Source organism: Procambarus clarkii, chromosome 63 (genome assembly GCF_040958095.1).
Source record: "Procambarus clarkii isolate CNS0578487 chromosome 63, FALCON_Pclarkii_2.0, whole genome shotgun sequence".
Classification (NCBI taxonomy): domain Eukaryota; kingdom Metazoa; phylum Arthropoda; class Malacostraca; order Decapoda; family Cambaridae; genus Procambarus; species Procambarus clarkii.
In genome coordinates this window covers 30,779,974-30,805,688 of record NC_091212.1, presented here as the reverse complement: position 1 = coordinate 30,805,688, position 25,715 = coordinate 30,779,974, and the positions used below count along the sequence as shown (strand labels likewise).

The 25,715-nt window shown below is 45.9% G+C and overlaps 1 protein-coding gene across 4 annotated transcripts in view; it reads left to right on the top strand.

Annotated features, from left to right (window-relative positions):
• LOC123769434 (putative fatty acyl-CoA reductase CG5065) overlaps positions 1 to 25,715 on the top strand; it is a 274,956-nt gene that overhangs the window by 226,083 nt on the left and 23,158 nt on the right. For all 4 annotated transcript variants that reach the window (XM_069308829.1, XM_069308832.1, XM_069308830.1 and 1 more), the window contains exon 7: positions 24,906 to 25,148. In XM_069308829.1, the coding sequence (XP_069164930.1) occupies positions 24,906 to 25,148 (243 nt within the window). The remainder of the gene's footprint in view (positions 1 to 24,905; positions 25,149 to 25,715) is intronic.

Below are 25,715 nucleotides of genomic sequence, written 5' to 3'. Positions count from 1 at the left end.
GACACGAGCGCGTTTCGTAAAACTTATTACATTTTCAAAGACTTTAGTTTACAAATACACAACTGAATAGAACTTACGCATCTCCGATTTTATATCTACATTTTAGTGAGGTGGATGGGGTGAGGTGGCATTAATAGGGTATTAATTTCATCAACACAAGACAGAACAAGAGGTGGCATTAATAGGGTATTAATTTCATCAACACAAGACAGAACACGAAACAATGGGTATTGAATAGAAGTGTTTGTAGAAAGCCTATTGGTCCATATTTCTTGATGCTTCTATATTGGAGCGGAGTCTTGAGGTGGGTAGAATATAGTTGTGCATTAATTGGCTGTTGATTGCTGGTGTTGACTTCTTGATGTGTAGTGCCTCGCAAACGTCAAGCCGCCTGCTATCGCTGTATCTATCGATGATTTCTGTGTTGTTTACTAGGATTTCTCTGGCGATGGTTTGGTTGTGGGAAGAGATTATATGTTCCTTAATGGAGCCCTGTTGCATAAGCAAATATGCAACATGTTAAATATGACCGAAAAAGTAAGATTAATAATTCTAACACGAATTTTCTCAATCTTTCGTACATTTCTTTTCACTGTTGGAGGTAAATCAAAAATCAATTCTCCAAAATTCATTTTTATTTCTAGTCTGACGCGACACGAGCGCGTTTCGTAAAACTTATTACATTTTCAAACACTTTAGTTTACAAATACACAACTGAATAGAACTTACGCATCTCCGATTTTATATCTACATTTTAGTGAGGTGGATGGGGTGAGGTGGCATTAATAGGGTATTAATTTCATCAACACAAGACAGAACAAGAGGTGGCATTAATAGGGTATTAATTTCATCAACACAAGACAGAACACGAAACAATGGGTATTGAATAGAAGTGTTTGTAGAAAGCCTATTGGTCCATATTTCTTGATGCTTCTATATTGGAGCGGAGTCTTGAGGTGGGTAGAATATAGTTGTGCAATAATTGGCTGTTGATTGCTGGTGTTAACTTCTTGATGTGTAGTGCCTCGCAAACGTCAAGCCGCCTGCTATCGCTGTATCTATCGATGATTTCTGTGTTGTTTACTAGGATTTCTCTGGCGATGGTTTGGTTGTGGGAAGAGATTATATGTTCCTTAATGGAGCCCTGTTGCTTATGCATCGTTAAACGCCTAGAAAGAGATCTTGTTGTCTTGCCTATATACTGGGTTTTTTGGAGCTTACAGTCCCCAAGAGGGCATTTGAAGGCATAGACGACGTTAGTCTCTTTTAAAGCGTTCTGTTTTGTGTCTGGAGAGTTTCTCATGAGTAGGCTGGCCGTTTTTCTGGTTTTATAGTAAATTGTCAGTTGTATCCTCTGATTTTTGCCTGTAGGGATAACGTTTCTATTAACAATATCTTTCAGGACCCTTTCCTCCGTTTTATGAGCTGTGGAAAAGAAGTTCCTGTAAAATAGTCTAATAGGGGGTATAGGTGTTGTGTTAGTTGTCTCTTCAGAGGTTGCATGGCTTTTCACTTTCCTTCTTATGATGTCTTCGACGAAACCATTGGAGAAGCCGTTATTGACTAGGACCTGCCTTACCCTACAGAGTTCTTCGTTGACTTGCTTCCATTCTGAGCTGTGGCTGAGAGCACGGTCGACATATGCGTTAACAACACTCCTCTTGTACCTGTCTGGGCAGTCGCTGTTGGCATTTAGGCACATTCCTATGTTTGTTTCCTTAGTGTAGACAACGATGCATAAGCAACAGGGCTCCATTAAGGAACATATAATCTCTTCCCACAATCAAACCATCGCCAGAGAAATCCTAGTAAACAACACAGAAATCATCGATAGATACAGCGACAGCAGGCGGCTTGACGTTTGCGAGGCACTACACATCAAGAAGTTAACACCAGCAATCAACAGCCAATTATTGCACAACTATATTCTACCCACCTCAAGACTCCGCTCCAATATAGAAGCATCAAGAAATATGGACCAATAGGCTTTCTACAAACACTTCTATTCAATATCCATTGTTTCGTGTTCTGTCTTGTGTTGATGAAATTAATACCCTATTAATACTCTTGTTCTGTCTTGTGTTGATGAAATTAATACCCTATTAATACCACATCTTGTTTTGTCTTGTGTTAATGCCACATCACCCCTTCCACCTCACTCAAATGTAGATATAAAATCGGAGATGCGTAAGTTCTATTCAGTTGTGTATTTGTGAACTAAAGTCTTTGAAAATGTAATAAGTTTTACGAAACGCGCTCGTGTCGCGTCAGACTAGAAATAAAAATGAATTTTGGAGAATTGATTTTTTATTTACCTCCAACAGTGAAACGAAATGTACGAAAGATTGAGAAAATTCGTGTTAGAATTATTAATCTTACTTTTTCGGTCATATTTAATAATATATGTCTACAGGAAAGACTGCTACCAAAATATACTAATATTAAAGAGCACGACCCAGCAGCAAGGAATCAAGCCTTCACGATAAAATATCGCCAGGATCTGATTCGTCATCAGATATACAAGGCAGAGAATGAAATCAAAGACAACAAAACGCAACTACTTCATGCTACAAACGAGTGGAGAAATAGCAACATCGACGATAGTATCCGTACCCGCATTGAACAACACCTCGACATCCTCACAGACCAACATCACCTCAGCACTGAAACAAGGATTATCAAGAAACTAACAACATTATATGGAGGACCTATGGCAATTCCACGACCAAGAGATGGCTTCCTGAACCTTGCAGGAATTAACCGCACTGAAGACCAAGTCACTCTCCTAAATCTGGGCATAAACTGTCATGTTATGTCCAGACCGAGTGAGATGGCCCGGAAAGTAGAGTTGGAAATTCTGTTGGACGACATATTCGACCTCGAGACACAAAAGAAGGTCACTACCAAAGATACCTTACAAGCAGAACTTATTGCAGAAGGAGGAAAGAATCGAGGCAACAACAGAAGCACCATACTGTCCCCCGAGCTTAAAGCGGCAGCTAAAAGCCTTCGTGAGAACAAGGAGATAGTTGTCAGGAGAGGTGACAAGTCGCCAATATATGTCATTCTTAAAAAAGACGAATATCTGGCGAGAATGAACATCATACTCTCTGACCAAACTAAGTTCCAAAGGGTAACGAAGGACACTACAGCCGAATTAAAAGCAAAGGTCAACAAACTGATCGAAACTGTGAACGCCAAGAAATCCGGACTCCACCTGCCAAAGATCATTGGGGAATATAAACCTGGATATGCGTATGGAAATGTCAAGACGCACAAGCCTGGAAACCCACTTCGGCCAATCATTAGCCAGATACCCACACCCACGTACAGACTGGCGAAGCGACTCAATGGCCTGCTGACTCCTTATGTTCCTTGCGCCTTCAGCCTGAAGTCTCCAAAGGAATTTGTTGACTTACTGCGGGGCACACGGGCCACAGGGATAAGAGCCTCGTTGGACGTAGAATCGCTGTTTACCAACGTACCTGTGGACGAGACAATCGGAATGATAGCCGACAGAGTGTATCGTGATCCAGCCTGTACTCCTCTTGACATACCAGAAAATATTCTGAGGAAACTACTCCAAGCTTGTACTAAAGAGGCACCCTTCTTGAGCCCGGATGGGCACATGTATAAGCAAGTAGATGGGGTCGCCATGGGTTCTCCCCTAGGTGTCCTGTTTGCAAACTTCTACATGGGTACCATCGAGCAAAAAGTTTTAGTCGACATGAACTTGAAACCGGCCATATACTGCAGGTATGTTGACGACATTTTTACACAGGTACCTGATGTCAGACATCTGCAGGAGCTGAAGGGGGCATTTGAGCAGAGTTCCGTGCTGCGTTTCACTTACGAGATGGAAAAGGATGGGAAGCTGCCCTTTCTAGATGTAACAGTCATGGAAAAGGGCGGAGGTTTCCACACTGCAGTCTACACTAAGGAAACAAACATAGGAATGTGCCTAAATGCCAACAGCGACTGCCCAGACAGGTACAAGAGGAGTGTTGTTAACACATATGTCGACCGTGCTCTCAGCCACAGCTCAGAATGGAAGCAAGTCGACGAAGAACTCTGTAGGGTAAGGCAGGTCCTAGTCAATAACGGCTTCTCCAATGGTTTCATCGAAGACATCATAAGAAGAAAAGTGAAAAGCCATGCAACCTCTGAAGAGACAACTAACACAACACCTATACCCCCTATTAGACTATTTTACAGGAACTTCTTTTCCACAGCTCATAAAACGGAGGAAAGGGTCCTGAAAGATATTGTTAATAGAAACGTTATCCCTACAGACAAAAATCAGAGGATACAACTGACAATTTACTATAAAACCAGAAAAACGGCCAGCCTACTCATGAGAAACTCTCCAGACACAAAACAGAACGCTTTAAAAGAGACTAACGTCGTCTATGCCTTCAAATGCCCTCTTGGGGACTGTAAGCTCCAAAAAACCCAGTATATAGGCAAGACAACAACATTTCTTTCTAGGCGTTTAACGATGCATAAGCAACAGGGCTCCATTAAGGAACATATAATCTCTTCCCACAACCAAACCATCGCCAGAGAAATCCTAGTAAACAACACAGAAATCATCGATAGATACAGCGATAGCAGGCGGCTTGATGTTTGCGAGGCGCTACACATCAAGAAGTTAACACCAGCAATCAACAGCCAATTATTGCACAACTATATTCTACCCACCTCAAGACTCCGCTCCAATATAGAAGCATCAAGAAATATGGACCAATAGGCTTTCTACAAACACTTCTATTCAATATCCATTGTTTCGTGTTCTGTCTTGTGTTGATGAAATTAATACCCTATTAATACTCTTGTTCTGTCTTGTGTTGATGAAATTAATACCCTATTAATACCACATCTTGTTTTGTCTTGTGTTAATGCCACATCACCCCTTCCACCTCACTCAAATGTAGATATAAAATCGGAGATGCGTAAGTTCTATTCAGTTGTGTATTTGTGAACTAAAGTCTTTGAAAATGTAATAAGTTTTACGAAACGCGCTTACTTTTTCGGTCATATTTAATAATATATATATATATATATATATATATATATATATATATATATATATATATATATATATATATATATATATATATATATATATATATATATATATATTCATATATATATATATATATATATATATATATATATATATATATATATATATATATATATATATGTCGTACCTAGTAGCCAGAACTCACTTCTCAGCCTACTATGCAAGGCCCGATTTGCCTAATAAGCCAAGTTTTCATGAATTAATTGTTTTTCGACTACCTAACCTACCTAACCTGACCTAAGCTAACTTTTTCGGCTACATAACCCAACCTAACCTATAAAGATAGGTTAGGTTAGGTTAGGTAGGGTTGGTTAGGTTCGGTCATATATCTACGTTAATTTTAACTCCAATGAACAAAAATTGACCTCATACATAATGAAATGGGTAGCTTTATCATTTCATAAGAAAAAATTTAGAGAAAATATATTAATTCAGGAAAACTTGGCTTGTTAGGCAAATCGGGCCATGCATAGTTGGCTGAGAAGTGAGTTCTGGCTACTAGGTACGACATATATATATACAGTGCTTCCTCAGACTAACGAACCCCGCTCTATCGAATTCCCGGAAGAGCCGAACAAATTGAATTCGGTACCAAATGTTCAGTGGAACATACAAATGTTCGATTAAGTGAGGAATGTTTGTCCAAGCGGTCACCGAGGCCGAGCGTCAGAGCTGGCTGTCATCAACTATGATTCGCCAGAGTGTAAACAGTTATGTAGTGTTTTATTATCCCTACCCATTGTTTCTAGGGAGAAATGGTGATAAAAATGGTGATAAAATGGTGTCAGGGGGCATTGGTGAGAGAGTTGTTGTCAGGAGGCAACACGTGCTCCCCCGCCCCCACCCTCCTTCCTCCACCTGACCACAGAGACCACTCACTCTCCTCTCGTCGTCAGATGCCAAGAGTCAATTTAATGATAATTATCGCATTATCTGCACTGAAAATAGCCTTTTTATTAGAAAAATGTCATATTGGAGCAATAATAATGGTGAAAATTGTAATATATACAGTACATATTTTAAACAGTTTGAACACATTTCCTTTTCACTGAATTTTTAATACAATTGGGGTGTAGATAACAGCTGGCATTGTGTGGCCGGCCGGTCGCTCCCTGAGCCATTGGGGGGGTGGGGGTTGGAGGGGGGGTGTTTCCTGGACCCCTCCCTCCCTCCCCTAACAGCCTACCTATTTAGAATAAATTTTGAGTAGGCCAATAAAACAAGCACAGGTCGTGTGAACGTTAGGCCTTGGTGAGGTGGCTGGCATCATTTGTGGTGGTGTCAGGGGAGGCAGGTGGTGTCAGGGGAGGCAGGCGGTGTCAGGGGAGGCAGGTGGTGTCAGGGGAGGCAGGTGGTGTCAGGGGAGGCAGGCGGTGTCAGGGGAGGCAGGCGGTGTCAGGGGAGACAGGCGGTGTCAGGGGAGGCAGGCGGTGTCAGAGGAGGCAGGTGGTGTCAGGGGAGGCAGGCGGTGTCAGGGGAGGCAGGCGGTGTCAGGGGAGGCAGGCGGTGTCAGGGGAGGCAGGCGGTGTCAGGGGAGACAGGTGGTGTTAGGGGAGGCAGGTGGTGTCAGAGGAGGCAGGCGGTGTCATGGGAGGCAGGTGGGGTCAGGGGAGGCAGGTGGTGTCAGGGGAGGCAGGTGGTGTCAGGGGAGGCAGGTGGGGTCAGGGGAGGCAGGTGGGGTCAGGGGAGGCAGGTGGGGTCAGGGGAGGCAGGCGGGGTCAGGGGAGGCAGGTGGTGTCAGGGGAGGCAGGTGGGGTCAGGGGAGGCACGTGGGGTCAGGGGAGACAGGTGGTGTCAGGGGAGGCAGGTGGGGTCAGGGGAGGCAGGTGGGGTCAGGGGAGGCAGGTGGGGTCAGGGGAGGCAGGTGGGGTCAAGGGAGGCAGGTGGGGTCAGGGGAGGCAGGTGGTGTCAGAGGAGGCAGGCGGTGGAAAGAGGCAGGTGGTGTCAGGGGAGGCAGGTGGGGTCAGGGGAGGCAGGCGGTGTCAGGGGAGGCAGGTGGGGTCAGGGGAGGCAGGTGGAGGAAAGAGGCAGGTGGTGTCAGGGGAGGCAGGCGGTGTCAGGGGAGGCAGGCGGGGTCAGGGGAGGCAGGCGGGGTCAGGGGAGGCAGGCGGGGTCAGGGGAGGCAGGCGGGGTCAGGGGAGGCAGGCGGGGTCAGGGGAGGCAGGCGGGGTCAGGGGAGGCAGGCGGGGTCAGGGGAGGCAGGCGGGGTCAGGGGAGGCAGGTGGGGTCAGGGGAGGCAGGTGGGGTCAGGGGAGGCAGGTGGGGTCAGGGTAGGCAGGTGGGGTCAGGGTAGGCAGGTGGGGTCAGGGTAGGCAGGTGGGGTCAGGGGAGGCAGGTGGGGTCAGGGGAGGCAGGTGGGGTCAGGGGAGGCAGGCGGTGTCAGGGGAGGCAGGTGGTGGAAAGAGGCAGGTGGGGTCAGTGGTGGAAGGTGTTGTCAGGGGAGGTGGAAGTGGAGAGAGAAGGGTGGTGACCACGCATGGCTGCCAAACCTCTCATTCATACTCTATTATAAATCTCAATCTTAGCTGTAAAATATTTATGCCAAAATATGTTCATTTTCGTGTATTAATATACATTATTAATCATTAACACGTTTTATTGTTTCCTGAAGAAAACAATAGCTGACTTGGCATTGTGGTGTGTATGGCCGGGTACCTGGGGGGTGGGGGTGGGGGGGTCCTGGAGGTGTGAGAGGAGACCTGTCAACCCATCATTTTTTTTTTGTCGGGCGAGTTGAGACGCTTCCAAGCCTGCTGCTTCAATACACGGTGTGGGTAGTGTGGTATGGTGTGGGTGGTGTGGTATGGTGTGGGTGGTGTGGTGTGGTTTGGGTGTGGGTGGGTTGGTGTGGGTGGTGTGGTTGGGTGTGGGGGGATGATGTGGGTGGTGTGGGGTGTGTGGGGGATGACGTGGGTGGTGGTGTGGGGTGTGTGGGTGGTGGTGTGGGGTGTGTGGGTGGTGGTGTGGGGAGTGTGGGTGGTGGGGGCGAATGGTGTTAGTGGTGTTGGGGATGGTGTAGGGGTGTGGGGGATGGTGTGGGTGGTGTGGGGGATGATGTGGGTGGTGTGGGGTGTGTGGGGGATGGTGTGGGTGGTGGTGTGGGGTGTGTGGGTGGTGGTGTGGGGAGTGTGGGTGGTGGGGGCGAATGGTGTTAGTGGTGTGGGTGGTGTGGAGGATGGTGTGGGTGGTGTGGGGGATGGTGTGGGTGGTGTGGGGGATGGTGTGGGTGGTGTGGGGGATGGTGTGGGTGGTGTGGGGGATGGTGTGGGTGGTATGGAGGATGGTGTGGGTGGTGTGGGGGATGGTGTGGGTGGTGTGGGGGATGGTGTGGGTGGTGTGGGGGATGGTGTGGGTGGTGTGGGGGATGGTGTGGGGGATGGTGTGGGTGGTGTGGGGGATGGTGTGGGGGATGGTGTGGGTGGTGTGGGGGATGGTGTGGGTGGTGTGGGGGATGGTGTGGGGGATGGTGTGGGTGGTGTGGGGGATGGTGTGGGTGGTGTGGGGGATGGTGTGGGGGATGGTGTGGGTGGTGTGGGGGATGGTGTGGGGGATGGTGTGGGGGATGGTGTGGGTGGTGTGGGGGATGGTGTGGGTGGTGTGGGGGATGGTGTGGGTGGTGTGGGGGATGGTGTGGGTGGTGTGGGGGATGGTGTGGGTGGTGTGGAGGATGGTGTGGGTGGTGTGGAGGATGGTGTGGGGGATGGTGTGGGGGATGGTGTGGGTGGTGTGGGGGATGGTGTGGGGGATGGTGTGGGGGATGGTGTGGGTGGTGTGGGGGATGGTGTGGGTGGTGTGGGGGATGGTGTGGGTGGTGTGGAGGATGGTGTGGGTGGTGTGGAGGATGGTGTGGGGGATGGTATGGGTGGTGTGGGTGGTGTGGAGGATGGTGTGGGTGGTGTGGAGGATGGTGTGGGTGGTGTGGAGGATGGTGTGGGTGGTGTGGAGGATGGTGTGGGTGGTGTGGGGGATGGTGTGGGTGGTGTGGAGGATGGTGTGGGTGGTGTGGAGGATGGTGTGAGTGGGGTGGGGGATGGTGATTCTCGCATCTCAGATTATTATTGACACCAAAAGAGCATGTAAGATATTATAATAAAGCACCACACAACAAAGAAACAAACTAATGTGTCCTGGCATATGTTTAAAAAAAAAAAAATAAGAAGGTTGTTGGGGCCGGACGGATGGAACGAATTCCGCACTGGAACGAATCGGCTTCGCCCCATATAGTTCGTTCAAGTGAGGACACACTGTATATATATATATATATATATATATATATATATATATATATATATATATATATATATATATATATATATATATATATATATGTACGACATATACATATATATATATATATATATATATATATATATATATATATATGTATATGTCGTACCTAGTAGCCAGAATGCACTTTTTGGCCTACTATGCAAGGGCCGATTTGCCTAATAAGCCAAGTTTTCCTGAATTAATATATTTTCTCTAATTTTTTTCTTATGAAATGATAAACCTACCCATTTCATTATGTATGAGGTCAATTTTTCTTTATTGGAGTTAAAATTAACGTAGATATATGACCGAACCTAACCAACCCTACCTAACCTAACCTAACCTATCTTTATGGGTTAGGTTAGGTTAGGTAGCCGAAAAAGCTAGGTTAGGTTAGGTTAGGTAGGTTAGGTAGTCGAAAAACAATTAATTCATGAAAACTTGGCTTATTAGGCAAATCGGGCCTTGCATAGTAGGCTGAGAAGTGCGTTCTGGCTACTAGGTACGACATATATATATATATATATATATATATATATATATATATATATATATATATATATATATATATATATATATATATATATATATGTATATGTCGTACCTAGTAGCCAGAACGCACTTTTTGGCCTACTATGCAAGGGCCGATTTGCCTAATAAGCCAAGTTTTCCTGAATTAATATATTTTCTCTAATTTTTTTCTTATGAAATGATAAACCTACCCATTTCATTATGTATGAGGTCAATTTTTCTTTATTGGAGTTAAAATTAACGTAGATATATGACCGAACCTAACCAACCCTACCTAACCTAACCTAACCTATCTTTATGGGTTAGGTTAGGTAGCCGAAAAAGCTAGGTTAGGTTAGGTTAGGTAGGTTAGGTAGTCGAAAAACAATTAATTCATGAATTCATGAAAACTTGGCTTATTAGGCAAATCGGGCCTTGCATAGTAGGCTGAGAAGTGCGTTCTGGCTACTAGGTACGACATATATATATATATATATATATATATATATATATATATATATATGTCGTACCTAGTAGCCAGAACTCACTTCTCAGCCTACTATGCAAGGCCCGATTTGCCTAATAAGCCAAGTTTTCATGAATTAATTGTTTTTCGACTACCTAACCTACCTAACCTAACCTAACCTAACTTTTTCGGCTACCTAACCCAACCTAACCTGTAGAGATAGGTTAGGTTAGGTTAGGTAGGGTTGGTTAGGTTCGGTCATATATCTACTTTAATTTTATCTCCAATAAGAAACAAATGACCTCATACATAATGAAATGGGTAGCTTTATCATTTCATAAGAATAAAATTAGAGAAAATATATTAATTCATGAAAACTTGGCTTATTAGGCAAATCGGGCCTTGCATAGTAGGCTGAGAAGTGAGTTCTGGCTACTAGGTACGACATATATATATATATATATATATATATATATATATATTAACATTGTGACTTTCTTCCGCTGGCAATTGCAATAGGTAAACTTCCATTGTATATGGTGCATTCCCTGACTGCGAGGCTCTTCCGGTAGATGCTTTTTGACAGGACTGGTCGAGGTTGGCGTTCCTGTATCTCTTCTTTCCGATCCAGCTGTTGCTCTGGGGTCTGGCTCGGCTGGAATCCTTTCGGGGAAGAGTTCTTCTCCTGGCTCCATGGTGGCTGGCCCAATTTGGTTTCAGGTGCTGCTTGCTCGGTGTCCGAACCAGGGTGTTTTTCTGCTCATTTCTGATGCTTGTATATCGCCACCTGTATGGTGATCACGTGGCTTCTTTGATGGTGTCCCACCTGCGGTTTTCGTCTCATCAACAGTATGAAGTCTTTTGGTGGTCATTCTGCCATTTTCTTTCCCTTTGTTGGGTTTCGTCAATTTTGGACTTGGTTATTTTGTTCTTTCTCACATGGTTTTTTCTAGATCGGTATTTCATGCCTAATATTGTCGCTTCTTATCGTGCGGCGTTGGCGGAGCCACTGCAGCTTGCGTTCAGGGTGGATGTAACTTCCGCTTTGTTTCATAAGCTTTCACGTGCATTCTTTCACCTCCAACCAGCTCATTCACTGCCTGAGCCATCTTGATCTTTGGACTAGGTTCTTTCTTTACTTTTTTCTCCTTGGATTGTAGTTGTCACTTCGGTTTGTGATTGTTTTTGGAAGGTGATGTTTTTGTTGGCTTTGGCTTCCAGGGGGGGGGGGAGAGCTTCATGCTCTTCTCGGGTGGCAGAGAAGATTTCTTTGGTCCTCGGTTTCTTTAGTCCTGGTGGTCGTTTTGTTCATTTGCAGCCGTCTCCTTCTTTTCTGGCAAAGAATGAAAGGTGGGCTTCCAAAGCAGTCCGTTGGTTATAGATGCTTAGTTGGTTTGGCTGGGGGTGCATCACGTTCTGTGTCCGGTAGCTGCTTTATGCTGCTACCTGTAGGCCACCGGTGGGCCACCGATTCTGTGTTGGTGGAAGTGCTTTGGGTTGATCTGGTTTCCTTGGTTCGCTGTTCCGGGCTCGTCTTTCTCAGTTTGTCCGCATTACTAGTATTAATGCATCTCCGCATCATTATGCGTCTATTTAGTCTCCGTGGTGTAGTGGTAAGGCACTCGTCTGGCGTTCCGCAAGCGCTATGTCGTGGGTTCGTATCTTGGCTGGGGAGGATTTACTGGGCGCAGTTCCTTAACTGTAGCCTCTGTTTAACGCAACAGTAAAATGTGTACTTGGATGAAAAAATGATTCTTCGCGGCAGGGGATCGTATTCCAGGGACCTGCCCGAAACGCTACGCGTACTAGTGGCTGTACAAGAATGTAGCAACTCTTGTATATATCACAAAAAAAAAATTATTAGGTCTAACCAGCCTGCGATCAATCCTTGCGTCTACCCTCGTATGATGCTAGGAAGTACAGTGGTACCTCAGCTTGCGGATTTAATCTGTTCCCAGAGACAGTTCGTAACTCAAAAATTCGTAAACCAAAGGGAATTTTCCCACAAGACATAATGTAAATTGAATTAATCCATTCCACATTCCCAAAAATATTAACGTCAAAGTAAATTTTATACCTAATTCACCCAAATCTTTAGTACTAAAGTATGTACAAGTTATTGCTTACGTTTATTGATGACTCTTGTTGGAGTATGCAACGCGGTGAGGAGGGGGGGGGGGGGGGAGAGGTGTTAGTGTTTGGAATGGGAGTCCCCTTCCATTATAACATCAGGCAGTGATGACTTCTCTGGGGTACTGTCTCTCCTATGTTTTGCAGGAGTACCACAAGGACCTGGTTGTGGATCACTGCTTGTTTGTCTTACTAAGAATCTGTCTAAAGACATGTTTTTCCCTACTTTTTAACACTTGTCTGTAATGAGACATACCTCTCATTGTCATTCAAAAGATCAATGCAACGGCCTGCTACAGCTTTATCTGGGTGAGTCTTTTCAACAAAACTTTGCAGTTCTTCCCATACTTAACACATTTTCTTAATGAGGAAGGGACATCCTCTACTGCCTCTGCTCACAACTATTTTCTTAGGTTGACCCTTACCACAGACTTTCTTGGGACCCCATGGTGAGATATATAATAATTACTTTTCTGGGGGAAGCCACTTCGGCTTCCCGGAGTTATCCAGGCTGATATGTATATCATTAGACTTTGGCATCAGTCAGCGTGAATGGAGTTCTAGGCCTACCGGAGACCACGAGCCAGAACCTGGCCCCCTCAGAGAGGCACGAGGAGCCATTGCCTATAGAGATGCACATGGGATTTGGTGCATTCTATGTCTGCCATCGATCTGGCCAGCCACCAAGTGCCCAGTTTAAGGGCCTCAAAACAATCCCCTATTCTGGTTAAAACAACTAAAATAGACAAACGAGTGGACAGAACTCCCCAAATGAGAATGAGCAAACAAGCATGACATCACACGAGCCTCGCCGCATATCTGTGCAGCTTCCCCCTTTCCTGGGAGGGGGAAGGGGGAGTTCCAGCGCCGGCGATCCACCCTCCAATTCTTGACTGTTGTGATTGTGGCATGATCGTGTAGCTTCAGCTCCAGATTCTCTTGTGTTGTGCTGTGCCTTGGGTTTAGTGCTGCTCTTATGGTGGTATGCGAGCTGGGAGCAATGCCTTCAGTTCCGTCTGCATCTGGTCGGCATGGTGATCGCTCTGTGTGCAGGTCGGGTTCTCGTCAGGGGCATCTGTCCTTTCGTGGTTTGCCCCATTGAAGTAGCGATGGGGAGGGAGGCTTGCTCTGTTCGCTCGCCCCTGGTCTCGCGATTTGTGGGCTTTTCAGGTCGTTTCCCGCGGCCTGCGGTGGTGTTGGGTGGCCCCTCCTCCTTTGAGGGGTTTGGTGCTGGCGGAGGCAGGCCTCTTCTCCTGCACTCTGTCAGATCATCTCGGAGTGGGTGCGCTGGGGCGTGATCTAAACGTCGTCTTTCAGGTGGGTTTCTCTGCCAGTTTCCAGTACCGAAACAGGACAGTGCAGACCTGCGGTTCATTCTGGACTTGTCCCATCTGAATCCCTGGGTTTCCTGCCCCTCCTTTCGGATGACCACTCTGTCCCAGGTCTGGCTTCTGTTGGAGCCGGGCTCGTGGATGGTGTCCCTGGATCTCAAGGACGCATATTGGCACGTCCTGATTCATTCGAGGTTCAGGAACTGGCTCGGTTTTGTTGTGGGGCGTCTCAGATACCGCTGTCGTTGTCTCCCATTCAGGTTGAACCTAGCTCCTCGTGTGTTCACACGCCTCACCAGGTTCGTGGTGGCCCGTCTGCATCTGTTAGGTGTTTGGGTGTTGGCCTATCTCGATGACTGGCTGGTCTGGGCTCCTAGTTGGTCCTCATGTCTGCTCGCCAGGGATTTGATTCTTTCTCAACTTGCCGGGTTTGGGTTTCTGGTGGACTGGTGGAAGTCCCATCTGGTCCCCTTCCAGGTTCGGACATGGCTGGGACTCTGGGACGTGTGGGACTCTCGGACAGCTTCCTTGTCTCTCCCTCCAGAGTCTCTCCTTTGGCTGTGGTCTTGCTTGTGCTTGTCTCCGGGGGCTTCCGGGTCACCCGGAGGTTACCTGAGGGTCTGTGTGGAAGCCTGAACTTTGCGATGATGGTCTACCCGCTGGGTTGGGTTTGGCTTCATCGGCTGTTCTGGTTCCTTTGGGGACGTCCCCTCCGCTTCTCTCGTGATTGCTGGGTTCGACACCCTAGGGACCTTGTGTCGGCTGCTGCATCGCCAGCTTCCTCTTCGGGTTTTTCGAGGTTCAGTGCCTTGGTGCCTACTCGAGCCCTCACTTGATGTGTGCATGGACGCGTCTTCTCTTGGCTGGGGCTTTGTGACCAGTGCTCACCAGGCAGACCAGGGGCACTGGGGTCCGTCCTTCCATTGGGCCCACAGCACAGTGCAGGAGTTCGCGGTGGTGTGGCATTCGCTTCGGAGGGTTCAAGTTGCCCGTACTTCGACGATCTGGCTCCATTCGGACTGCTTCCTGGTGGTTCATTGCCTGAACCGGGGGGGGTTCAACGCGGACCTTGGTTCCTTGGGGCTGGTCGCTTCGGGTGACTCATCTGCTGAGTTCTCGGGGTTTGGCTTTCCTGGCTGTTCATGTCCAAGGGGGTGTCCAACGTTCTGGCAGACAGCCTGTCCTGGTTCATTCTCCTGTTTGCGGAATGGACGGTCGACGCTGACTCATTCAGTTGGCTCTGTAAAACATTTGGGCGCCTGGAGGTGGATCTCTGTGTCGGCATGGTCAAGGCGTTTTCCAGTATATGTAGCGCCCTTCCCCGACTGTGAGGCCATCGGGGTCAATGCCTTGCGGCAGAACTGGTCGAGGTGGGGGCTCCTGTACCTCCTCTCCCCGGTTCAGCTATTGCTCCAGGTCTTGGCTCGCTTGGAGACTTACCAGGGACGAGTAGTCCTTTTGGCCCCATGGTGGCCGGCCCAGCCTTGGTTTCAGGCACTGCATGCTTGGTGTCCGAACTCAGAGGTTTTCCCGTAGCTCCACCTTTTTCAGCAGATCGGTCTGGTCCGTTATGAGACTGGTTCGATCTTCTCCTTGAGTCTTCGCGATTGGTCCTCTTAACTCGAGTCTATCACCATCTTTATGGTGATCAGGTATCTTCTTTGATGGTGTCCCACCTATGGGCTTCATCTCGGCAGCAGTATGAAGTTTCCTGACGGTTCTTCCGGTTCTTTTTATCTCTTCGTCACGCTGTACTTCGCTTTTGGTTAAGGTTGTTTTGTCCTTTCTCTCGTGGCTGTTTCAGGACTGTCATCTTTTGCCAAATACTGTCGCCTTATATCGTGCAGTGCTGGCGGAGCCGCTACAGCTTGCTTTCGGTATTGATGTTTCTTCTGCACAGTTTCACAAGCTGTCTTAGGTGTTATTTCACCTCTTGCTTGCTCATGCGCCACCTGAGCCGTCCTGGTCTTTGGACAGAGTGCTCTCTTATTTATCTTCTCCTCGGTTTGTCGTGGCCCCTTCGGTTCAGGATTGTTTTTCTTAGACTCTTTTTCTTGGTGTCATTGGCCTCAGGGGGGGGGAAGTCGGGTTGGGGAGATTCATGCTCTCGTACAGCGCAAGGCTTTCTGCTCTATTGGTCGTGGTGATAGGTTCGTTTGTTTGCAGCAATTTCCTTTTCTGGCGAAGAATGAGACTGCTGCTTCCTGGAGGGGTCTTGGCTTGTTGATGCTTGATTGGTCAGGCTGGGGGTGCATCATATGTTGTGTCCGGTTGTGGCTCTCCGCCGTTATTTGCGCGCCACAGCCTCAGTGACCGGGGACGTGCTTTGGGTTGATCCGGTTTCTCTTCATCCCTGTTCTAGGATTCGAATCTCTCAGGTCGTCCTCAGGGTTATTCGGTCTAGCCAGCCTGCAGTCTATCCCTGTGCCCATGACGTTCGTAAGTTTGCTGTGTTGGCTGCCGTCTTCAGTAATATGTCCTGGGCTGACATTTGGGCACGGGGTTTTTGGAGGTCAAGCAAGGTCCTGGCTGCACACTACCCCGTTAATGTTCCTGGGCCTAGTTGGGCCTGTGTCGCCTTGGGTCGGCGGTTGCAGCCTGTTGTCTCGACTTCGAGTTGAGGTGCGAGCACCGACAGTTTCCCAGGTAGGTCCCTCTAGTTTTTGTCTTTGGTGATGTAGTTCCGGGGAGCCAAAGGAGCTTCCCCCAGAAAACCATCATTGAATGTAATGAAATGTCATTTTCTGTGTGAGACCTGCAGGCTCCCCGGCAACCCCCCTTACTCCCCAGTCGTCGGCGTTTTTTTTGCGTGTTTTGACATTCAGCCTCGAGCTGGAGGGTGGACTGCCAGCGCAGTGGGTCTGGGGCTCCCCCCTTCCTCAGGAGGGGGAAGGGGGGAGCCTCATCACCAGTAGAGGGTTTGTATTGTTTTGCCTACCTTTCTGGGTGCTTTCCCTGGTCGATGGCAGAAATGACATACTCTAAATGTAGAGGGCTCATATGGCCATTGCTCCCTGCGCCTCTCTGAGGAGGCCAAGTTCTAGCTTGTGGTCCCCAGTAGGCACAGAACTCACCTAACTGATGACTCTGGATAGCTTCATAGCTTCAGGGAGCCTCTAGAGCTCACCTAGAAAATGACATTTCGTTAAATTCAATGCATTTTTTTTTTTATGTAGCTTTTCAGGGCTTGGCTGAGTTGGGTGACACCTTCCACTTAGCAGTTTCAATGCTGTTGTTGGTGCTGAAGGGCCAGTCAGAAAAGTGTGTTCTCTGAATAACAAATTTTTTATTTTTTCCCATGATATACAGTAGTGTAGTTAGTAGTAAGCGCAGTCGAGTTTCAGCGAAAAGGTATTGGGTTCAATTCCTGTGGCAAGACAAAAGTGTTTTGGTGATGTTTTCTTTTACCTGATGCCTCTGTTCAGCTAGCAGCAAATAAGTACTTCGTTTACGATCGTAATCTGTTCCCAGAGATGCGTTGTCAGCCAAAAAGTTGTCAACCAAAACAAATTTACTCATAAGGTATAATGTGAATTGTATTAATCCATTCTGCACCCCCAAAAATATTAACTTAAAAATGCATTTTATACAGAATACTACTCATATTTTTCATACACAAAACAATCAGGAATAAATATAAACTATAATTAAAATAAGTGAACATTTAACTGCACTTTAATTTACTGATGACTTGGTGGCGTATGACAGACGATGAGGAGGGAGGGAGGAGCAGTGTTGGTGTATGAGGAGGGTGAGGTGGAGGGGGAGATGGTGAGACCATCCCCTGCTCGCATTAAACTCTTTTGTATCTGCATCACTGGTTCAGATTTTCCTTTCAAACATTTCACTACCTCTGTTATGTGGCAGCCAGTCAGAACCAGTCACTTAGTCACAAGTCAGTCAAGCATTCACAGTCAAGACCAGTCACAGGCAGTCATAACCAAAGGCAGTCAAGCATTCACTGTCAAGACCAGTCACAGGCAGACATAACCAAAGGCAGTCAAGCATTCACAGTTGTGGTAGCAACCAGTTAGGCATTTAGTCATTCAGCCATTTACAGTCAATCAGGCTTTCACAGTCAGTAAACAACAAGACTTTAATGTCATGCAGTCTGCCTCCTGGTCCACCAGCTGGTAGCAACGAAGACTATATTAATACCGTCCTGATGTAGCTGGGAGGGTAAACCTGGGGGGGGGGGTGTAGAGGGGGAGGGTCCTGGCAGGATGAGGTTTTGGGGGTAGAGGGGGAGGGTCCAGTGGCAGGATGGGGTTATGGGGGTAGAGGGGAGCGTGCACTGTAGGGGATGAAGGTAACGGGGAGAGTCCATTGGCGGGGGAGGGGTGAGGTGTGGGGGGATGAAGGTAGTGAGGAGGATAAATTCACAAGGGCCGAGATGAGGATTCGAACTTACGCCTGGGATAATCCCAGATGCTGCCTTAGTCGATTGTGCCATGACATGGTCAAAAGAATTGCAACCGGAAGTTCTACTGACCTAACTCGGATCCTGCAGCCTCTCCGAGACAGAAACCAGGGTTTTACACAATTCCCCCCATGCACTCGGGCTCTATCAACACGCTGTTCTACCTCTTTGCCCTTACTTCAGTACACACAGAAAAAGGTGCAATCGACTAAGGCAGCGTCTGGGATCATCCCGGGCGTAAGTTTGAACCCTCATCACGGCCTTTGTGGATTCGTTCATTTGATATATCATGCTATTGTGATTTCTGTGTGTAGTGGGGAGGGTCCAGTGGCAGGATGAGGGTATGGGGGAAGCGGGGGAGGGAGCTGTGTGGTGGACAGAGGTCCACCCCATCATCCATCCAGTCCCCCGTCATCATCCATCCATCCATCCATCCATCCACCCCCTATCCATCCATCCAGTCCCCTCATCATCCATCCATCCAGTCCCCTCACCATCCATCCATCCGGTCCCCTCACCATCCATCCATCCGGTCCCCTCACCATCCATCCATCCGGCCCCCTCACCATCCATCCATCCAGTCCCCTCACCATCCATCCATCCAGTCCCCTCACCATCCATCCATCCAGTCCCCTCACCATCCATCCATCCGGTCCCCTCACCATCCATCCATCCGGCCCCCTCACCATCCATCTGTAGCGAGTAGATAATATACTCGCTCTAGATGGATGGTGGAGCGAGTATATTATTGGGATAATCTACTCGCTACACATCCATCCAGTCCCCTCACCATCCATCCATCCGGCCCCCTCACCATCCATCCATCCGGTCCCCTCACCATCCATCCATCCGGTCCCCTCACCATCCATCCATCCGGCCCCCTCACCATCCATCCATCCAGTCCCCTCACCATCCATCCATCCGGCCCCCTCACCATCCATCCATCCAGTCCCCTCACCATCCATCCATCCGGTCCCCTCACCATCCATCCATCCGGTCCCCTCACCATCCATTCATCTGGTCCCCTCACCATCCATCCATCCGGTCCCCTCACCATCCATCCATCTGGTCCCCTCACCATCCATCCATCCAGTTCCCTCACTATCCTGAGACCCATGGCATGATATATAATACGAACTTTACTGTTCAGAAAACAAAAAAAAACAACAGAAAAACAATGAAATTCTTTACAAAGAATTCAAGATCAGTCGTCACTATGCAGGATAGACTTGTAAACAAACTGAGAGCGTCTTGCTCCTCGCCCGCAAGCACCACCTGCTCGTTCGACCCATACGTGTATGAACAGACATCATCTTCCAAGTAAACCATCGTGTATCAATTCAAATTTTACAATGAATTTGATGTCGTTTTCCAAAAAATTTGTCCTCTAGGGCAGTCATCAACCGAGGTTCCACTGTACTCTATAAAAAAAAAATAAGGCATTTTTATATATGGAAAGAGCATGTTTTTTTTACTAGAACTGCATTAAATGTTTTTCAATCCCTAAATCGAGCCTCACGAAAGACTGCAAAACAGTAAAACAGGTTTGAGCGGGAGTCTACTGTACTACTGAGCATGCTTGACGTACTTTGTAATACAAGACTGTTAAGTACTGTACTCTAGGCTTCTTAGTTAGGCCTATGGGTACATAGAGCAACTAAATTATTACTGAATAACCTAACTATACAGGACAAATCTTGCACACCACTCATCCATTCATATACCATGCAATGCTGTCCTAGTTGATTTTAAATTATATAGATAGAAAAGTACTGGAAACATATTTGTAACATTCATCAGATCAAAGTTGGGCTATGCAGCTGTGGTGTTAGTAGCTTCAACTGAAGAAACATATCATCTAGTTAGAAAATGTGAGGCTTGCTACCTTGATGGTATTGGAAATACTGGATATGACCTAATAGCAAGGGTAACATAATTAGTGCTTACCACCCTGCATACTTAGAAGGAAATGGGGATACAGTACATAACTTATCGTAACCTTTAACCCTCAAACTAAGCCCAAAGGTTCAAAATCTCTGCCCTATATGTGGCTAAGAGTAAAAATAAACATTTGAAAGTGATAGATTTCTATGCAAAATTCTACAATAGCAAAAATTTATTTCTTATCCATAGTTGTAGTGTTCTCACACAAGATGAAAAATGTAGTGGAAAGTGATCCGTGGAGCCCCCTTCCCACATGATGCCATCACTTTTGGCCTTGTCTATTTCCTAATCTGTTGTATTACATTTAGCATCACTATCCGAACATTAATATACCCTTAGTTCTGAAAAATTTGTGAATATTTTGGTGGTGTCAATGGGTGAATGTGTGTCATAGTGGCTATCTTGAGGTCGGTAAAATTGGTTGGCTGTGGGAAGGTGAAGGGTACTGAGACCGAAGATATCTTTTCCAAAGATGGCAGGCAATTGCCTGAGTGCAGGAGATACCAGGCTTCAGTTGATGATCGAAAATAACATGGGAAGGATGTAAATATCACATGACATTTGAAGCAACTCTGAGGCACACATTATGTGATGTGCAGAGCAGCATAAGGGTTAAACCTTGATCATCTTCATATGACTTTCTCTGTAGGGTACTGGTCAACATCATATGATGTTTTTAATTTTCGCAGCAGTGTTTGAAGACTGAGGTGAACCATATGGTTTCATGAGTTGCCCATAGGCATCAATGGCATCACCCTGCAGTTACATGAGGCCTCTCGCCACTTCAGTGCCCCTACAATCTTGATGGCAGATGCACTTCCCTCCAGCCCCCGCTTCGGTCAGCATCATATGATTTTCTCTATAAGCATAAGGCATCGGTCAACATCATATGATGTTTTAATTATTCATGTAGACACATGTCCCTCCATCTGCTTCGGCCAGTATCATGGGATGCTCTGTAGAAGTTTGGGGCATCGGTCAACATCATATGATGTTTAAATTTTGTGTGCCAGTGTTTGAATACCGAACTGCCCCTAGACATCATAGATATTAAAATATATGATTTTTGTTTGTAGTTTCCTTACTTTTGCATACAAATCTATCACTAAAAGCACTTCCAGGGGTATGTAAAGATAGATTAGGACCTCATTACTGTACTTCAGCTGCTGGTACAAAATCTTTACATTTGAAATTGTATTGAACGTACTGTAAAGTATATGTTTTTCATCCATTCATTCATTCATTCATTCATTCATTCATTCATTCATTCATTCATTCATTCATTCATTCATTCATTCATTCATTTATTCATTTGTTTATTCATAATTATTATCCTTACCACATTTCCCACTCTTATGGGATGGGGAAATTTTATACATTTTAAAAATTCAGTACTGTTTGGTAGCTTGGTTGTAGAAATACTGTCCACTAAAGGGTTAAACAGAGAGTAGCAAATATTGCAGCACCATCTGTTGAAGCTTGTGTGACAATAGTATGTACAATACTTGGCCAACATAATGACCAAAGTAATACATATATGAAAACTGCAAAATGTTTCATTTATAGAATGATTAACAAGCATGAAAATTTTTTGCCTGAAACACTACAGTATTTTTGCGATGCAATTGCAGTGCCCTGCAATGCTGCTATTTACAACAATTTGCCAAACTTCATACCTAAATGCAGTAATGTGCTAGAATGAAAATTGCTTTGTAGACGATGTCTTCACACTTGGATACAGTAAGGAGGTGGCGGTGGTACACAAACAATTTGTACAGCTAGATGACCACTTTTTTTTTTTTTTAGGTCAAAGGTATACTTCATTATTCCCATGCCTTAATACAGTATTTGTGATTCTTTAGGCATGATTTGCTGCATTTTAAATATTGTGATGTATAAAGAGTAAGAAGTATAGGTGTTACATGCAAAGATGTTAATCAAACTAATGTATGTGAAACTATATAAGAAAAATATTGATAGTGAATGAAGGTGTAGGTTTCAGTCAACAGTGAAAGTCTACACTGTCCACAGGGAGTGAGAGTGAAGTGCTCTAGTAGTGTGGAAGAATAGTTTCAGTTTGTGTGATAGTACAGTATATAAGCTGAGCATACATGAGAGTGATATGAAGGCCTACATTGTTCCTCATCTCTCATATCTCTCACATAAAGGGATTTGTAAATAATAGTTACAGTATATATTTAGATTTTTCTAAAATACAGAGTATAATATGAGTTGAATCTTGAAAAGCACAAATGTTTTCCCAGTTGTATATGAATTTATATTTAGAACTATGTACTGCATAGGCAGTGATTTTGTGGATAAATACAGTGTATTGTGAATCTTTATATTTAATGATTTCTAGATAAGTTCAAAAGATATACATGTACCACAAAGTCCTTAACCCCTTAACTGCGTTGCCTCCAAATGTGACACCCCCGCAGTGCTCAGGAAATAAATTCTGTGGAAAAAATTCTTTTTTCTTTTTAAAGTGTCAAAAACCCTTCCCTCAGTATGGGTATGTAAAAAAAAAGTCGAAATTGTACTTACTTTGGCTGCTATGGGGTCCAGAAGTTGGGGCGTGACGTCATCATTCCCCGTGCGCCCGTGCCGTAAGCTCTCAGGTGCGGTGGGGCACTCGGGGCGGGGCGCGCGAGTTGCCGCGAATATATTTTCATTCATTTTTTGTGCACCTTTCCAAATACATTTTCATGTTTTTATGTGCCAATTCAATGTATAATGAACACGTACACTATAATATCGCAGTACAACATCCGTACTGTCCGTAGACACTGTGTTACGTGCATGAAACTTGTGTACACATATGCAGCACATATTTACTATGTATCATGCTAATTTGTGTATATATACAATCTATTTACACACTATACACTGTCACACACTATATACATTCACCATCAACGCATTCAGAACACCGCGTAGAAGCTGCTTCGTATGAGCCAATAGCAGCTACCTCATATGGGCCAATAGCAGCTGCCTCGTATGGGCCAATAGCAGCTGCCTCGTATGGGCCAATAGCAGCTGCCTCGTATGGGCCAATATAAGCTGCCCCGTATGGGCCAATAGCAGCTGCCCCGTATGGGCCAATAGCAGCTGCCCCGTATGGGCCAATAGCAGCTGCCCCGTATGGGCCAATAGCAGCTGCCCCGTATGGGCCAATAGCAGCTGCCCCGTATGGGTCAATAGCAGCTGCCTCGTATGGGCCAATAGCAGCTGCCTCGTGTGGGCCAATAGCAGCTGCCTCGTATGGGCCAACAGCAGCTGCCTCGTATGGGCCAACAGCAGCTGCCTCGTATGGGCCAATAGCAGCTGCCTCGTATGGGCCAATAGCAGCTGCCTCGTACGGGCCAATAGCAGCTGCCTCGTGTGGGCCAATAGCAGCTGCCTCATGTGGGCCAATAGGAGCTGCCTCGTATGGGCCAATAGCAGCTGCCTCGTATGGGCCAATAGCAGCTGCCTCGTGTGGGCCAATAGCAGCTGCCTCGTATGGGCCAACAGCAGCTGCCTCATATGGGCCAACAGCAGCTGCCTCGTATGGGCCAATAGCAGCTGCCTCGTATGGGCCAATAACAGCTGCCTCGTATGGGCCAATAGGAGCATTTGGCCGTGAACGCATTCAGAACACCTCGAGTGAGAGCAGCCACACCCAGCCAGTCTCCCTCACTCCAACATCTTACTCGCCAACATTGCTCCTCCCACCATATTGTTATAGTTCTTATTACACATGTTCTATATACCTATCTACATGTTTTATTTACCAGAACTATGCAAGTAAGCCGGTATTGTGTCCAAACAGTACAGTGGCCACCATACACTGCATGAAAAATCACACAGCAGACGACGCTACGATTATGTCACCTCCCTCACCAAAATAGCTCCTCTCAACATTCTCCTGTTGCTGTTCTTACACTATATACACACACACTATATGCCCATGTACATATGTGTTGCCCATAGCGAACCACTAAGCTAGTATGGTGAGCAAAACAAGAGTGGCAGCCACACACACACAATGAGGCTACCTCAATTCTCGCCCTCCCTCCCTCATCAAAATTCCTCCTTCCACAATACTACGCACAACGCTAATTATAACCACAATCCTGCTATTATCACAATCTTGGTCACTAATTCCTGTAAATGAATAAATGACCACACGTTTATTTTGAAAAGGAACCTAAGAAATCATTTGAAGATTCCTAGATGAACGAAATAATGCTGTGGTGCTGTGGCTAGCGCTGTGAACATCGTGAACAGCATTGAATCACTGATATTTGAACATTGTACCCAGTCATTATCACACTCAGGCTCTAATATAACACTATCATAGCTAAATAATACAAGTTATATATATATATTGACATTATTAGGCGATGCTGTGGTCACATGCTGAACAGCAGTGCTGTGCGCTCATGCTGCGAGCGCCAGCCTTGGTTGCTCACACACTACTGAGGCTCCCACACCCGGGAATGTGAACCACGATTTTTTTTAAAGATGGCGTCTGTTTACAAGAGCCCTGAGGAACCTGATGTGAACCCCATGTAGCCGCGGGAGATTTGAATGGAACGTGAAAAATACAAATACCCAGAGGCGCGTTGCGCAAACCAGACGTGAGCCTGCAGGCGCGTTGCGCAGTTTAAGGGTTAAGGGTATACAGTATTTCTTATTGTGCCTTTGTATAAAATAAAAAAAATGCAACCACTAATTACTGGTAATTAATGAATCTTTTATCAGACAAAACACTGAATTGAGAGTGTACAACTGTGTGTCGGGCATGGAGCGGCCTGTGAGGTGGGGAGAGATAAATGAACACGGGATATCAGCCTTGCGGAGGAATGCCATGAATGATGTGGTCTGGTATCCAAATCTTCACTTCACTCAGCACAAGACACTCAATACCATTGCCGTCCTTCTGCAACACTGGCTTCCCGCATACCTCATGGATGCTGCTGCCAGACTTGCAGGAAAACGACCCATGTGAGTATAGTCTGGGAAGGTGGCAAACATCTTTACAGATGATTAGTTTGTAGTTCTATTAATCTTCAAATTTTTTATTATGAAAATGTCTACATCTTGTGCTTTTCCAAACATTTAATCCCCTGGCTCTGATGCATTCAAGGCATACATGTTAAGTTTATAATATAAAATGTACAGTTAAAATAGCATGGTCAAAGTATTTTAACTAAAGTAATACAAATTCAACATTGGTTGTATCTCATCTTTAACAGATATAAAAAAATAGAGGTTTGTTTGGTATTCAGTTAAATAGGTGTTGCCTCAAATGAACATGCAGATACACAAGCCATAGAAGCCATTCAAACTTTTACAATCATCAAAGAATCCATCACATATTCACATTTTTACTCAATAATAAATAATGCTGGATTCAAACACTAAAGAGATAAATTGCTAGCAACAACCACGATAAATTGCATGACATCATAAATTAATTATCTGTTTGTGCTATTGACTATCAACATTACATTGTTCAGCTTTTTTCATACTGGTAGTAGAATGCCAATCCTTTCCAAATAATCATAAAAT